This window comes from Eulemur rufifrons, chromosome 9 (assembly GCF_041146395.1).
Source record: "Eulemur rufifrons isolate Redbay chromosome 9, OSU_ERuf_1, whole genome shotgun sequence".
NCBI classification, from domain to species: domain Eukaryota; kingdom Metazoa; phylum Chordata; class Mammalia; order Primates; family Lemuridae; genus Eulemur; species Eulemur rufifrons.
Window position 1 is genome coordinate 1,654,925 of NC_090991.1, and position 16,938 is coordinate 1,671,862.

The 16,938-nt window shown below is 45.8% G+C and overlaps 1 protein-coding gene across 3 annotated transcripts in view; it reads left to right on the forward strand.

Annotated features, from left to right (window-relative positions):
- Positions 1–16,938, forward strand: part of SPECC1 (sperm antigen with calponin homology and coiled-coil domains 1) — a 174,891-nt gene that overhangs the window by 82,865 nt on the left and 75,088 nt on the right. For all 3 annotated transcript variants that reach the window (XM_069481867.1, XM_069481868.1, XM_069481869.1), the window contains exons 4-7: positions 5,342–5,549; positions 8,879–8,952; positions 9,300–9,504; positions 15,043–15,055. In XM_069481867.1, the coding sequence (XP_069337968.1) occupies positions 5,342–5,549; positions 8,879–8,952; positions 9,300–9,504; positions 15,043–15,055 (500 nt within the window). The remainder of the gene's footprint in view (positions 1–5,341; positions 5,550–8,878; positions 8,953–9,299; positions 9,505–15,042; positions 15,056–16,938) is intronic.

The window sequence follows — 16,938 nt, forward strand, 5'->3', positions numbered from 1 at the left end:
GGTGGGATTCTCAGAAAAAAATGTTTAAAATAACTGCTTTGTTGAAATAAAATCCACATGAAGTATGCAAGTCAGTGCTTTTTAGCATACTCACACTGTTGTGCAACCATCGCTACGATTAATTAGGAACATTTTTATCACCCCATAAAAAAATCCTTACACATTAGCAGTCCCTCCCCAATATCGTCTCCCTCCCAGCCCTGGCAGCCACTAATCTGCTTTTTGGCTCTATAGATTTACCTCTTCTGCATATTTCATATACATGGAGTCATACTCCATGTGGCCTTCTGTGTTTGGCTTCTTTGACTTAGCACGGTGTTTTCAGGGGGCGTCCATGTGGTAGCGTGGATCAGCACCTCCTTCCTCCTTGTGGCCAAGGTGCGTCGCGTGAGTGTGCCACGCTCTGTGTATCTAGTCTGACGGACATTTGGGTGGTTTCTACATTTGGGCTGTTATGAATAATGTTGCTGTGAATGTTTGTGTGCAGGTTTTTGTGTGAATATGTTTTCATTTCTCTTGGATATATTACTCAAGAGAGGAATTGCTGAGTGATGTGGTGATTCTGTATTTAACTCTTTGAGGAACTGCCAAACTGTTTTTCAAAGTGGCCACACACACCATTTTACTTTTCCACCAGCAATCTCAGCGTGTGAGGGCCACAGTTAGCCTTCCTAGCAGGCATGTAGTGGTGTCCTACTGTGCTTTGATTTGCATTTCCCCAAGGAATAATGATGTTGAGCATTTTTTTCGAGTGCCTGTTTGGAGGAATAACTATTTAAAAATCCTTTGTCCATTTTTAAATTGTATAACTTGTCTTATTGTTGAGTTGTAGGAGTTATTTATAAATTCTAGATACAAATCCTTTATTTACAGTTTGCAAATTACAAATATTTGCAGTTTTCAAATATTTTCTCCCATTCTCTGAGTTATCTTCTTGCTGTCTTGATAATGTCTTTTGAGGCACAAACGTTTTTAACTTTTATGAAATCCAATTTACTGTTTTTTTTTTTTTTTTCCTTTGGTGGTTTGTGCTTTTGGTCTGAGGAATTTTAAACAAGGGAGTTACAGAATTGCATTTACAGTTTAGAAAGATTGCTTTGGCTACAGTTGGGTGAGAAAGAATGAAGGACAGAGAGTGGGATAGGAGGGAGGACAAGGGTTGGAAAGAATTTGGACACCAAGTAGGCTCAGTAGGGTTGGTGACTGATGTGCTGTTAGAGATGTGCAGGAAAGAGGTGTTTCAGTCCATTCCTAGATCTCTAGCCTGTGTGATGGAATGTGTGGCCCTGCTGTTCCTGAGACAAGGATCACAGAATGTGGAGGAGGTCTGAGGAGGGAGAGTTGTCATTGGAGCCAGAAAGGATATCCAGGCCTGCAAGCCCAGACTGCTGTCAGCACCTGCCAGTCCCGCCCCAGAGGAGGCCTGGAGGGCCCTGTGCTTCTAGGCCAGAAGCACCTCCAAGGCCGGCTGTCATGCCTGAAGCCTCCCTTTGCCCTTCCAGGACCTGTAAAAGCAGTAAAAAGTGTCTAACCAGGGTGTTCTCCTCCCAATGGATTTCACATTGCTGAGGTTTGCAAAGAGTCTCGACAGTGTTAGCGGAGACATAATCGAAGGTGGGTTGGTAGGACCATAACTTTCTACCATTTCCCTCCCTTGCATCTATTTTTTTGAAGCACTCAAGATAATCTACCATTCTTTCTTTCTTTCTTTCTTTTTGCCTGTTCCTTCTTCTGAGGCAATGTTCAAGATAATTTTATTGAATGGAAAACACAGTCACCAAATTCAGTCAAAAGCCAAGTGAAATGTTACTTTACGTGCCAAAGATCTTCCCATGTGTAAGACCACTTCTCCACTTTTGCTAGTTTCTAACAGAATTACCTGTACAACTTTATCTGGAATTTATTCAGAATTTATTATAATGACCTAATTCTATATCTGCCTATGTCTCTGTGTTATTGGTATGTGAATATTTGAATGAAGGATTAAATGATTTCTCAAAGGACATAATTCTTCCAGATACGTTCTTTGTTATGAGAACCTACTAAAAATAACTGTAATGCGGGAATGTTTAAGCCATGTCTTCACCTCACAGCATGGTTTTATTTTTCACCTACTGAATTCTTGGTTCTTTATGCATTGATAATATTGCTAGATTAACTACCAACCTATTTTCTTGTTCTATTTATTCTGCCTTCTCTATTCTTGTGGTCAGACGTATAGGATGAGACCTTGGTTCTTTTTATTTATTTATTTATTTTATTTTATTTTATTTTTTTTGAGACAGAGTCTTGCTTTGTTGCCCGGGCTAGAGTGAGTGCTGTGGCATCAGCCTAGCTCACAGCAACCTCAAACTCCTGGGCTTAAGCGATCCTCCTGCCTCAGCCTCCCGAGTAGCTGGGACTACAGGCATGCGCCACCATGCCCGGCTAATTTTTTCTATATATATTTTAGTTGGCTAGATAATTTCTTTCTATTTTTAGTAGAGACGGGGTCTCGCTCTTGCTCAGGCTGGTCTCGAACTCCTGACCTCGAGCGATCCACCCGCCTCAGCCTCCCAGAGTGCTAGGATTACAGGCATGAGCCACCGTGCCCGGCTGGTTTCTGGCATATATTGTTAAACTTGAGGGAATTATTTCAACGTCAAGAAGTGATGTGTGCATTTGAAATGGTGCACTGATCTGGAGGTTTACTGACCCCTGCAGTCTGCACCTGCACCCATCACATGTTCCCCTTCCTGCCAAGTCACCATTTGGCGCCTGTGACCGTGAGGATCCAGCACGGGAGAAGTGAAGGGGAGGTAGGAGCCCCTGGGGCCGGCGGCCTCACCTGCGTGCCGAGACCTTCCTCAGGGTGCTCCGCCTTCAGGTTGCCTCGTTACAGTCCCCGGTTTTACTCCTGACCCACAGTAGCCGCAGCCAAATTACATGTATATTTCTAGGCTCCAGGTGACAGGCCGTCAGCCTGAGGGTCCCCACCATGCAGCCAGCCAGCTCTGCAGAAGGCCCTGGGCTGCCCCAGGATGTAAAACTCAGAAGCCGCCTTCTGCTGCTGCTTTTCAGATGCTGTCATACGTCAGCCTCCTAGTATCTAAAATGCCGTGCCCCTCTTCTCCTTGAAAGTCATCTCCTGTTTAATGAAGTAGCTATGGTTAAGATATAAGACTTTTGGTCTTTTCCAGTGTTGTGATTTTCTTGGTCAAATGGAACTATATTATATTATCTAATACTGTATGCGTAAGTCCTAAGGCAATTATGAGGGAAAGAATGATTTTTATTGAGTGTTTACTATGTGCCAGGCACTGTGATAATCTCCTAAATGCATTATTTCATTTAACCGCCCCCACTATTCAGATGTGGAAACTGAGGCAGAGGGATTAAAGAATACAAGTCTTCATTTGGTAGAATTGGGATTTAAGCCCAGGCAGTCTGGCTCTAGAGTATGCATCCTTAGCCATTTTGATGTGCTTCCTCAGCCTTCAAACTTTGCACCACAGCCTGCAATGATGTATCTTACATGGCCACCCAGAGCCCACACACTTGTTTCACAGAGCAGCGCTCACCCTTAACACGGGCGGTGCACTCTGCTGCTTCCCCACGGTTCTCTCTCTCCATCTCCTTCCTTTTTCTTTACATACCTTCCCAGTTGAATGCCGCTGCAGTACTGCCTTCCAATGCCTGTTCATACATTCATTCGTCCATCAAATATCTATTAAGTGCCTCCTGTATGTCTGACATTGTGTCCACACTGGGGGTACAATGGTGAATAAAGGCGGCAGGGTCCCTGTCCCCATAGAGCTCACAGCCAGAAGGTTTTACACCTGAAATGTAATTGGAAACAAATTTTTATTGCACATGAAGACCCCCCAAAATCTAGAAAGCTATCAAGCTTAGATTACCTGGTAAATATTCAGCTATTTAGTAATGTTAAAAGACTGTAGAAAAGGGACAGTGATGTTTATTGCAGCCTTTTCATAATAAAATAATTAATATATCCAGAGAGTGGAATACTCTGAAGCAACGTAACGACCTAGCACCGTGTATGGGTAAGGAGACGTCTCAAACGCAGTTAGGAACAAATCGCGAGAGCACAGGCGGCACAGTGTGGTGGCGGACACAGCCTGTCCCGTTGCACCGTGCGGTATAATGCAGACAGTGCACGATATGGCAGAAAATCATTGTGTGAAAGTTTTCAAACATCCGAAACAATAATACATATTATCATGGACACATACCTATGTAGTAAATGTGAAAAAACATTCAAGGAATGACCACATCCTAGTTTTTGGATAATGCTTATTAGTTTCTGAGGTGGGGCGGAATGTTGAGGCTTTAACAAATACTAGAAGTAAAAATATTTAGCATACACGGCAAATTTTAACTATTGTTAAGTCTGTTTAGGTGCACGGTTATCTTGTTATTTTGGGTGCTTTTCTGTATATTTGAAATATTTAACAATAAAAATCGAACAGGTGAAAGGACTGTGCCGGGCCACGTTTCTGTCTGTGGCGCACGGTCCCATCTGCGTTTGGAGCTGGGTTCCCTGCGGCGTGCGCGGCCGCGGCGGCTTTGCGGTCGGCCGGGGCGCGGGGCGCTGCTCGCGGCTCCCTGCAGGGGGCGCCGCCGCATAGGGCTGCGAGCGGGGCGGCCGGTCCGGGTGCGGCGGCAGGTCCGGGTGCGGTGGCGCTCCGGGTGCGGCGGCCGGTCCGGGTGCGGTGGCGCTCGGGTGCGGCGGCCGGTCCGGGTGCGGTGGCGCTCGGGTGCGGCGGCAGGTCCGGGTGCGGTGGCGCTCGGGTGCGGCGGCAGGTCCGGGTGCGGTGGCGCTCCGGCGGGGCGGCCGGTCCGGGTGCGGTGGCGCTCCGGCGGGGCGGCCGGTCCGGGTGCGGTGGCGCTCGGGTGCGGCGGCCGGTCCGGGTGCGGTGGCGCTCCGGGTGCGGCGGCCGGTCCGGGTGCGGTGGCGCTCGGGTGCGGCGGCCGGTCCGGGTGCGGTGGCGCTCGGGTGCGGCGGCCGGTCCGGGTGCGGTGGCGCTCCGGCGGGGCGGCCGGTCCGGGTGCGGTGGCGCTCGGGTGCGGCGGCCGGTCCGGGTGCGGCGGCCGGTCCGGGGCGCTGCGCTGCGCGGCCGGGGGGGAGCCAGGTACTGACGTGTGTGCACGTTGCTTTCTGCTCGTAGGAAGGGCACGGAATGGGCCGTTTGGAAACGTACGTGATGTTTCTGGGACGGTGCAGGGCTTGCCTGTTTCTGAGGCCAAGAAGGCAAGAGCCCGCACGTGCTGAGAGCATCCCGTGCGCTGCATCGTGGGGACTTTCTTGTTAAACTGACAGGGAACCTTCCTTTTATTTTAGGTGGAAAAGGACTATGCTTACCTGAAGGAGATATGTGATCACCAGGCAGAACAGCTGAGCAGAACCAGCCTAAAGCTGCAAGAGAAAGCGTCAGAGAGTGATGCGGAGATCAAAGACATGAAAGAAACCATATTTGAATTGGAAGATCAGGTGGAGCAGCACCGGGCCGTCAAGTTACACAACAATCAGCTCATTAGTGAGTTAGAAAGTGAGTAAAACCAAGCCCAGGTGAAACGTGGAGCAGGTGTGAGTAGGATACTGAAGAACCCAGTTGCAGGGGGTGCCTGGGGAAGGGTTTTAACCATGCTTGCTGGGAAACGTGAAGAGTCTTCTCTGTGTTCAGTAACCTCCCAGGAAGAATGACACTTAAGAAAAATTAATCTCTTAAACTAACTCGAAAACTGGATGAGCGAGAAAAGACTGTTGGACATGAGTCAGCAGCACGGGTGATCGTGAACGAGATTTTTGGATGTACTAGGAATGCCATGCCCGAGCCCCTAGACCTGCTGCTCTGTCTCTCGACAGCCCGATCCGCTTGGAGGCGGGGTGTTAGGGCAGATCAGCTGAGACCTAGTCAGAGTCCACACAGACTCCTCCTGAGGATGGTCTTCAGGGTAGGAGAGGGCCATTCAGAGAAAGTTGCTCGCTCCAGTCTTCGAGTATTGGCACCTGTTGTCTTGCGGATGTCAGGGATAGAGAGATGTGGGTGACGGGTGGGCAGAGTGGGATGAACGGCGTGTGCTCCTGGTCTGAGGGAGAGAGCAGTTCCAGCGTGTGTCCCGTTGATGGCAGGGTATCAAATAACTTAGGGTGCTGGCCACTTAGTTACTGAAGAGGTGTCAGTATATGGCTTGTTTATGGACTCACTGTTTGCTCTGAAGAAGGAAAAATTTTTAAAAGAGATTAGTTAAACATTGCCTGCTTTGTCCAAATAAGCCTTATCAATCATCACATCTAATGTGTTTTGCTTTTGTTAACAAAGGATTTAACGCACAAAGCTCTTTGTTCCACTCGCCATTACTAAAAATAGCTCAGTCAGTTGCCTGAGAAGTTCCCCAGTGTGATCCTCGTTATTCACAGGTTCCGCATTTATGAATTCACCAACTTGCTAAAATCTGTTTGTAACCCTGAAATCAATACTCCCAGCACCTCTGCTGCCGTGTTCGGACATGCACAGAGAGGCAAAAAGTTCAGTCGTCCCACACTCACATCCCCAGCTGAGGTCAGACAGCGACACTCTGCCTTTTTGGTTCAGTTCTTGTGCTTTGTGCATGTGTCTTTTTCAGGGTCTATTTAGTACCATATTTGTGCTTGTTCTGGGTGATTTGGTTGTTTAAAATGGCCCAAGCACAATGCTGAAATGCCGTCTGCTGTCCCTCAGTACGAGCAGGCTGTGGTACGCCTTACAGGGCAACACGGGTGTTAGATGCGCTCTGTTCAGGCGCGAGCTGTTGTCCTGCTGAGCACGAGTTCAGTGCTGTCGAATCAAGGAGACAGAGCGTCTGGACGGAGGAGGAAGTTTGACAGTGTGCATGCCAGGCCGCCCTCAGGAGTGCTAAGTGACACCTGCAGTGTGACGAAGCTGTGGAAAGATGGAAGTGCGGCCAAATTCATGGATTTGTGAGATGACAGCCAGTTTTAAGAAGTAGCAGACAGCATTGTTGTGAGGCCACAAACCAAAGAAATGTATGTTCACGTTGCCCAGGGAGGGTCAGGAAAACATTAAACCCGTCTCATCTAATGCTGCCTGGCTGCAAATTTCAAAAGGCCCCAAGGTGTGAGAAAAGTTAACCTCGAAGGCAAGGCAGGTTCTGCGGATCAGGAGGAGGTGGAAGAATTTTAAAAACACTTGCTCAGTGCTGTGCAGGAAGAGAGAAATGGGAAGAGCAGGTTTTTAATGATGATGAGACTGGTTTGTTCTATAAGGACCTGGGCAGATGAACCTGATAACGCAAATGGCATTCTGGGTGACAAAAATGTTGTGACCAGAGCCTGTCAGGAACCTAACCCTGTATTTCCCCTAGGAGCAAAGTACAGGATTTGCTGATAGAGTGTGCATGGCAGCCTTATGTAGCTACCATAGACAATGAGACTCTGTTGTGCTCTAGACCTTGATTAACTGGTTAGCTTGAAAGTTGGCAGTGGCAGCTCCGTTCCTCCTGAGACACGACGCACAGTGGAGTCACAGAACCCCAGCGTCAGTGTCGGTGTCACCCAGGCTGTTCTCAGGATACAGCTGAAAACCTAGACATCATCAGCTGGTGTAGAGTTCCAAACATAGCCCACGCTTGCAAAGAATAAAGTCAAAGAAGACAAGTTCCGTTCTGTTTTATTTTGTTTTTGTGATATATTTCTGTTGAGAGTATGTTTGTATTGTCCCTAATTCCTTAAAAGTCAGCACAGACACACCAGGAAAACCAGTATATAATTAATGTCCAGAGCAAACTTCAGGCCCACCCCCTGTGGTTAGGGCATCACGTACCAAGAGTGAAAATAATGCTGGCCGTCTTTTGGAGAGCTTTTAAACTTCAGTTCAGGATACTAAGGTACTAAGATATCTTTTTGCTAGGAGACCCAGGGACACACAAATCCAGCCCTAGACCAATCACTGCTTCCCATAGAAGCCTTGAGAGAAATGGACTGAAAAGTAAAAAGAAGTTAAGGAGCATTTTCTTACTCTGCAGTGTTGACCCCAGATACAAACTCTCAGGTCCCTCATGCTGAACGAGGTCTACTGGGGCAGGACCTGCCTGTCAGCTTTGGTTTAAGCCTCCTCTGGTGATTCTGATTCACATCCTTAATAGACACCTGCTGCTCTACGTTGGAGCAGAAAGAGCCACTGAGGAATTTCAACTCGGGGATTGACATGATCAGATATAAATTTAAATGCTCTGATATAGAGAGAATCGGAGGCGAGGAGACTGGGGGGCTGAAGATGTGCTTAAGCAGAGAGAGGTGGTCAAGCCACCTGTGAAGCTGTTGAAATACACACGCCCAGATTCCATCTGTCCTTGGAGATTCTGACCCTGTGGGTCTGGGGCGAGATCTGTGCTTCTGAAAAGTGTCACGGGTGGTTCTGAGGCTTAACTGTGATTAAAAACCAAGACTCTGGAAACTGGTTTAGAAGTCGCAGGAGTAGCAACCAGCCACGTCCTCTATTACGTGGAGGTCCTCTGGCCCGTAGCCAGGAAGGACGTTCAGAATGACCACGTGTGCGTATCAGGGAGGCCTGGGGTCCGTGTGCAAGTGGCTATTGTGGCCTCTTCGCGTGTGCCACAGGGTTGTACAGCCTGTCTTCTGAGGCTGTAACCTAAACACACACCATTTATTAAGTATTTTCCAGATCATCCCATTCTCTATCTTGGAGGACCTCTCACTTCCAGCTCCCTGTCTTTAAGGTGCTAAAAATTACATGTGTAGTAGAACGGATGGATTTGAAAGCCTGTTGCGGCATCCGGAGCTGCCCCTTGGCTGCCTAGCTCACCTTCTTTCAAGAGTCATGACTTTCCAATACTTGCCTGAACTGTTTATTTCCAGGTAACGTGATCAAGCTGGAGGAACAGAAGTCAGACCTGGAGAGGCAACTGAAGGCTCTGACGAAGCAGATAAAGGTGAGACGTGCGCTAGAGCAGTGGCGGGAGCCTTTGCCATCATCTTCCTGTAATTACCCCCTCTTAGGTCTGGGTTACTCTCTCTGTCCTGCTTTCTCTTGGAACATTTCTGTGGCTTGGGCCCTAAAGCCATAAGTTCTTGTTGGCAGGAAGTAAAAGCAAAGCAGTCGTTCAGTTTTAGGGTGGAGAACCCTGATAGCGTGCAGGTGGAATTCCCACCTGTGCCCTTTCCTGTCGGGGGGGGGGGGGGTACTGTCGAAGCAGGGCCTCGCCGGGTACTGCTGGCCGTCCTTGTGGGTGGAGGCCCCAGCAGGCACCTGATGCAGGGGTGGGCTCCGCATTTTCAGGAGGAGACGGAGGAGTGGAGGCGGTTCCAGGCGGACTTGCAGACTGCGGTGGTGGTGGCCAACGACATCAAGTGCGAGGCCCAGCAGGAGCTGCGCACCGTGAAGAGGAGGCTGCTGGAGGAGGAGGAGAAGAACGCCAGGCTGCAGAAGGAGCTGGGGGACGTGCAGGGCCACAGCAGGTTGGTGGCCAGGGAGCCGGCCCTCCGTGAGTCCGACGGGCACCAAGCTCGCGCTTGGCTTCTCACTTAATCACCGTGCATGGGGCTTCCTGGTGGGGATGGGATGCTTTGTGTCTCTCTGTGCCGGATCCTGTACTCCTTTTCAAGGATCACTCTGCCACCACTACCCCACTGGGAACATTCCATCCAGGGCTCAGCCACTGCGTTCTCTAGTATAAGGTGACGCAAAACTCTTCACTTACATATGTAGGACAAGTTCCAGCCAAGTGTCCTCCTAGGTTTAAAGAATATAAGTCATGTCTAGGGTGCTCATTAAATCGTGGTATTTGTTAGTGTAGGGGATCGCACACTGATACATGCTAACGCAGCACTCTGCGTAGGTCCCCTGCCAAGGGGAATTGCCACCGGATAAAGGACTCTCTCCTCCTGGCCCAGGGACATGCAACACCCATGAGAGATTTCAGAAAGGCCTTGACATGACACATTTTATTGAAAAGGACGAGGGTGGAAGGCATACATTTCGCTGATGTGTGATGTGCCCTTCTGCTCTTGAGAGGGAGAACCACACAATGTATTAGCCCAGAAAGCTCTACTTAACAGCAGTGTTTAAGAGGAAAGTGTTCCTAAGGTAAGCTCAAAGTTCATTATTATTTAAAATGTAAATAGTTTATAGACAAGATTATGAACAGTATTTTAGGCTTTATCTAATGCAATGTTCTCTTTCTCCAATCAAGAATCGGTGTCTTGGCCAGGCTCGGTGGCTCACGCCTGTAATCCTAGCACTCTGGGAGGCTGAGGCAGGTGGATTGTTTGAGCTCAGGAGTTTGAGACCAGCCTGAGCAAGAGCGAGACCCCATCTCTACTAAAAATATAGAAAGAAATTAGCCAGACAACTACAAATATATAGAAAAAATTAGCCGGGCATGGTGGCGCATGCCTGTAGCCCCAGCTACTCGGGAGGCTGAGGCAGGAGGATCGCTTGAGCTCAGGAGTTTGAGGTTGCTGTGAGCTAGGCTGACGCCACGGCATTCTAGCCAGGGCAAAAAGAGCGAGACTCTGTCTCAAAAAAAAAAAAAAAAAAGAATCAGTGTCCTTAACTTTGAAATTCTTGGATATTAGTAAGTTGTTTTGAATTTTAAGATATCTCAAATATGAAATATAGTCTTTTTAAATCCAATTTAGTGGGTTCTGAATGTTGGGCTGTACAGTTGCCCTAATTTTTACATGTTTTTTGGGATCATTGCCTTGCTTCTGAGCCTTTGGGTCTGATGTTCTGTTATGAATTTCATGGCATTGACAAGAGGTTTCTTCTCAGAATTCTGTTTTGATTCTCCTGTCAATCCCGTTCCAATTAATCTCTCATTTCTTTGTGACTTTTATATAAAATGGCCTCTAGAGAAAGATCACGATCAGACATGTAGCCAGTGCCACAATTCCCTCTTGAAAAGTCAAAATCAAGAGCATTATTTTATTTATTATATATTTTTTTGAGACGGGAGTCAGGGGAGATCTCACTGTATTACCTAGGCTGGATTTCGAACTCCTGGGCTCAAGCGATCCCACCTCAGCCTCCCAAGTAGCTGGGACTGCAGGTGCGCACCATTAAGATCATTATTTTGTAGTCACACCTCTACCATCTGGCCACCAAAGGATGTGATTTTTAAGTGAAGGTAGAAGGAGAATAGGAAGACTAGATTTCATAGTGTTCCCTGTTGAAATGATTGTGAGGTCATTCTGATTTGCTTTTGTGTCTGCTTTCGTTTATTTCTCTCTTTGTCTTGCTTCCATACTATACGTCTTTGGAAGAGGAACCAAGTCAGAACTTGTATTGCTTCATATACATGTTGTTTTAACAATATGTGGTAAAAGACAAGTCCCGAGTTTCCGTGGTGGCCCTGAATAGGTTATCATACGAGATGTTGCATTTCATACATAAGATCCAAGGCAGACCATACAAGTTGAACCCTAATCTCATAGGAAATCTCTATGTGCGTTCTGACAGTTTAGGACTCTATCTGGTGTTTCCTACATCTTCAAACTTAAGGTCAATTTTTTTTTTTAACACAGAATGTTTTTTATTTGATTTTTCAGTGATTTGCAAACCTGCTTCCCTAATCCAGCAGTTTAATCCTTTATCACAAAACATTTCAAAAGTTTAGAACTGACACCAATGAGAACATGGTATATTACTAAAATTAGGCATCAAAATGTTTCTTGCCTGTCACTGCATTTGACAGGACATGAGACAACTGCGAGTGACAGGTTCTTGTCTGGTTTTGCACTTCTCTGGCGAGTTGCCTCTCTAAAGAGCTGACTATCTGGAAGTTACTGGCTGATGGCTCAGCTACTTCTTGAACCAACCACACGAGCAAGAACTGAAACCAGCTCATACCCTCAAAGCTCCAGAAGCCACCTAGTTTTTTCCTCTTGGCTGAATGAGTTCTTGACTGAAACTCAATTTGACCTTGACAGTCATCTACTAAGAACTCAAAAGTCATTATTGGTTCAGCCACAGCCAAAGAACTTGCAGAACATTCTTTGATGGGGTCCTCCACGTACAACTAAGAGAAGGTAAGAGCATACGAAAAGCACCTGGATTGTGACCTAGGATGACTGGTCCCTGTTCTCACTTTGCATAAATGGGCATTTGAGGGATTGTTACAGTCATGTAGGTGGCAAATGAATTGCCTGGGTAGGAATGCAAATTATCATTTATTACCCAGAAATCAATAACTAAAACAAAGTGGAATGTTATTTAACTCATTAATGATCTTCAGTCCTGTTATGTTTTCAAAGACGTTTTTACTTCAGAGTCAGAATAACTGAACGACGGCTGTAGTTTCGTCTTTGCTGGAACCGGCAACGTCTCCTTCCCAGCCCTACCTCTTTCCTCTGTTAAGGAGGAGGTAAGAGTAGGTAGTTCTCAAGGTACCTTTCAGCTCTGCCGTTCTCTAAGACTGGTTGGTCAGCCGACCCTTCCTTCACGGGAGGGTCAGGGACTCGCTGCCAGCCTTCCCAGCCTGCTGGCACCGTCCTTTGAACCTCTCTGACCCAGGTGTCTCCATGTCTCGGCTGCGGCTCCTGGCCTGGTCGTTCTCTTCCAGAAACTTGAGCAAGCTGATGTGTTTTTTATGGATTCAGAAGCGGTGTGTTTTGCTGGACACATATATAAATTAATGGATGAAAGGATAATGAATAACTGTCCCAACTCTGGCTTCTTCCAGTTTTGAACAGTTAAGAGAAAGCCTTTGAAATGAAAACTTTTATTGAAATCAAAACATCAGATCTTTATCCTGAAAAGTTGAGTCCTGGAGCCCGGCAGATATAGGGAGAACGCAGGGAGCTCAACATAAAGATTTGGAGGGCCCCTTGTAGCCTTCCTAATGAAAGACATCGTCGGTGAGCAGCACATGGCACAGGCTTCTCAAGCAGTAGCAGGGAAAGACCTCTACATTTATTTCTCTTGTTCCGAAACAGTAAATGCCATTACTTTTAGGGTAACTTATCTGATTCTTAACTGTGTTTATCATATAACACCAATAAGCATCCATGGAAAACATCTTAAAAAGAGATCACTAAAAGCACTTAACATCTCCGCCTAATTAACTCTACTAGTTTCTAAAACAGAGTGTCGTAAGATTCCAGTGTGTTTAGCTCGTGCCACCGGTTCTTGCTTTGTCCCCTCCCGGAAGTGAGCAGCATGGCGGTGTATCACGTGCAGACTCTGCTGGAATTGGCTTTAACGCGGTGTGTGCATGTCTGTATCAGCCCTAACGTCAGTTGTGTGTGCCTGTGCCGCCTTTGTGTTGTTCTGAGCTCACTGGTCCACAGCCACTCAGCGAGTGTTCTGTAGCTGCTGGGAGGGGAAGTGCGGAAGTTGGAGGTGTAGATTCTCGGGTCTCTCAGTTATCTTTTGCAGCTCTCTTGCTGCAGATGCTTTGGCACTGAACCCCGGGCCCGGGTGGAGGGGCCAGTGCCCCTGGGGTCCCTAAGCAGTTTCTGAACAGACCTCACATTAACAGCTCTGGCAACTGTTGCAGGCCTCTGCCATTTTATTCGGCCTTCAGGGCCGAAACTGGGCCTTTCATATCCTCTTACTCCAGCAAGCATAATCTGTTCACTCCCATGCTGCTCTTTTTTTTTTTTTCATAGTTTAAATTCACATTGGCAACATTAGCTACATAGTGTATAATTCTAAAGAGCTATGTGTGCCTCCCTGCTCCCTGACCCCATCTTTACAGATTTGCTTTGAAACACGTGGCCATAAACTTCCCTTAGGCCTTCAGGATTTTCAGGCTGTAATAATAAAAGAGGAAAATGTTTCTGTCCCTGACAGTAGAGGGAAGTACACACCTCGGTGCAGATCGCGGGGGGCCTGGTGTTTCCCCCCCACATCTCTGCTGCACCAGGGCTGGTCTTTGTCGGGGAGGTTCTCGTGCAAGGAGCCTAGGAAAGGCGCGTGAAGTCTTTGGCATTTTCTCTGTCTGCAAACCTTTGACTTCCCCAGAGTTAGAATAGTAAGAATTAAAAATGTCGGCCCTATTCCGGACATTAGCTTTCCCTGTGGGACAGTGTTAGCCGGTAACTCTGGTGTTTGTCAGCTGAGATCATTGTTGCCTTACGTAACTCCTTTACCAGCCTCTGCCTCCCGTTTCTATTTCCACAGCTCCATGGTCTCTGTCAGCTAGCAGAGCGTTTGGTGGAAGAAAGGCAGCCCAGCCCTTGCCATGATTGGAAACTGCAGCATTGATATGTGAAAGGGGGGATGTGTCGAGGAGCATTTACCTCTGTACAGAGAGCCCCGCTGTCTCTCTGTCACATTTCCCTGTTTCACACACAGTCTTTGCAGCCAAGGCTCTGCATGATCAAAGGTCATCCTTTCCTCTTTTTTTTTCCTCTCTCAGAAGATTCATCAGTCTTTTATTTGGAGAATAAAATGAAGTTGTTCTGAAAAAGCGAAGTACAAGTCTTATGAAAAAAATGTATGTGCAACTCGAGTGTTGCGGGAGAGCATAGCGTGCTCGGCACGGCAAGCGCGGAGCTGGGGGCGCAGGCCCGCCTGTGCGCTGCGCGGTCATTTCTACGCTTCCTTTCCGACGTGGTATCTGATACTCTCGGAGCTCACGCTACTTAAGGCGAAGTAGGAAGCCGTCTGCACGATGCTTTATTCCAAAGAAGTTAAAAAGTTCTGCTCCCTTGTCTTGATTGAGCCTTTTCAAGCCGGGATCTGACCTCATTACCTCATCCGAAACAAGCCGCCACTAAGCTTTGGTTTGATTTCCAGAATCCTTGTCAGGCTAAGCGTAAATAGATGTTTGGTTGATAATAAAGGATGTAGTTAAACCTGATAAGTATGCATGGTGACAGTGCTAATCGAAATCAAGTTGAAAACTAATGAACAACTACAACAGAAGGCTCATGAATAAAATCTACCTGGAAACCTGAAGACTTTTCATGCAGAAGTGTATAATTCAGAGTGATCCAGAACTGAAAGTGTGATTTTTAGACTTTTGGAAGTCCATATGTTGGTGAAGATCTGTGTCCAATTCAGCAACTTCCGTCAGGCGGAAGCCCACCGTGGTCGTCATGTGAGGAACTAGTTAACAGCGTCTGTAGCAAAGGGTTGTTAGCTACGTTGTCCAAAGGACAAGGCAAGAGTTATTGTCTAATAAAAGGCAATTTAGGAACAGGAAAGCTCTTTAAACTCAGGAAGACATTTTAGAGTATCAGGCCAGAGAATCGGTAGAAAAGTTTAGCTTGGTGTAAGAAAGAAGAGACATTGATATCTTCTCTGTAAAAATAATTTTGACATTTGGTAGAATTGTCCTTAGTAGGATTGCAATTTATATTCTAGGAGCTCTTTACCTCAGATTGAGAAGTCTTAGAATATTTAAAATTTCTTTGCTGAGTGCTTTCAAATATAAACAAGAAAAATGAACCTCAACTTAAAAGGCACAGCTGTGTTTGCACCCCATATTCTGATCTGTCTTTACTCGAGGTACTGTTGGACATTTTTATCTGTAAGCCTTTGTGAAGTGCTGAATAAATATGTCCTTACATAGAGGAGTCTGCTGCTTGATTTTTAACCTCTGGCCACGTTTCTTCAGGGCCTTTATGTTATTTTCTTCCAAATTTTTTCATGAATATAGTTTGCGAACTTTAAAGCCACATCAAATAACTGGAATTTTGAGATAGAAACAAGCTGGACTTTTAAAGTTGTAGATAAGAGGTTGACACGGAATATGATTACAATTTTTTAATGATTTCATTACTAGAACAAGAGAGCATAGAGCAAAAACACTAATTTTATGTAAATTATCTTTTTTAAAGCAAAACTCTAGGATATCAGAAAATATAGTATACGGACCTTGAAGTCTAGATTTATCTTACTGAAATTTAAAAACAGATTGGTGATTTAATGTATTTGATTTTTTTTCTTAATTATGAAGTAATACTTAGGTATGCTGGTAGCAAAGTGGTGTTGTATGAAGAGAAACATTAATCTTTCTCCCCCTTCAGTACCACCCTGTATAGTAATCAGTGTTAACACTGTGTATATTCTTCTTTATTCAGATAAATATATGTAGGGTTCATTTTCTTTTTTTTAATAAAATGGCGTTATATTCTCTACGGTACTCTGTACCTTCACCTTTTCTTGCTGTGCTGTGGACATCCTTCCAGCTGGGATTCTGCAGAATGGCCGTGCCTTAGAATATTAAGATATCGTCTTACTAATGCACACCAAGATTATATTTTCTAGTTTTTTTTCTTTACAAATAATGCTATAATAACAGTCCTTATTCATATAGTCTTAGATAGTTGTGTTTTTATTTTTGTAGGGTGGGTCCCTAAAAGTATGATTGCTGCACTGGAATATGCACATTTTTTCTTTTAGATGTGGCTCTTTTTCTTCCAGATAGAAAGCCGGTGAAGCTGGCAGCATTTCTTACCAAACCATCCTGTCCCCACTGAACTGAAATCTTGTCTTTACGTTATTTATTTCATCTAGATTCAGAGAGACCTTCCCCAACGGTGCCCTCATTTCTTTTTCGTTAGTTCTACTTTACACTGTTTTTGTTGGGATTATTAGATTGCTTATATTATTTTTTTTAAAACCCAGTCTTGAAATTGTCATCTTTCATATATTTTTTTCTTATTTTATTGAATTTTAAGGTAGATGCTATCCTGTGTCTAAATTCTTCTGTTTCCTGTCATAAATTTACAAATGTCTGTTCTCTCTTGAGTGCAGCTGTTCTCTTCATTTTATATTAAGAAATATTTTCATAGTTCAGGGCATGTTTCTGCTCATCACTTGCTCTTGCTTAAACAGATCAGAGTGTCAGGGCCTGACATTTGCCCAAAATCAGTGTCTGCATATTGTACTCAGACCCACTGCCTCTGCCTGGCAACGTGTAGAATCTTCTCATATCTTAAACGAGAGGGAGGCCCCATAGGGTAAA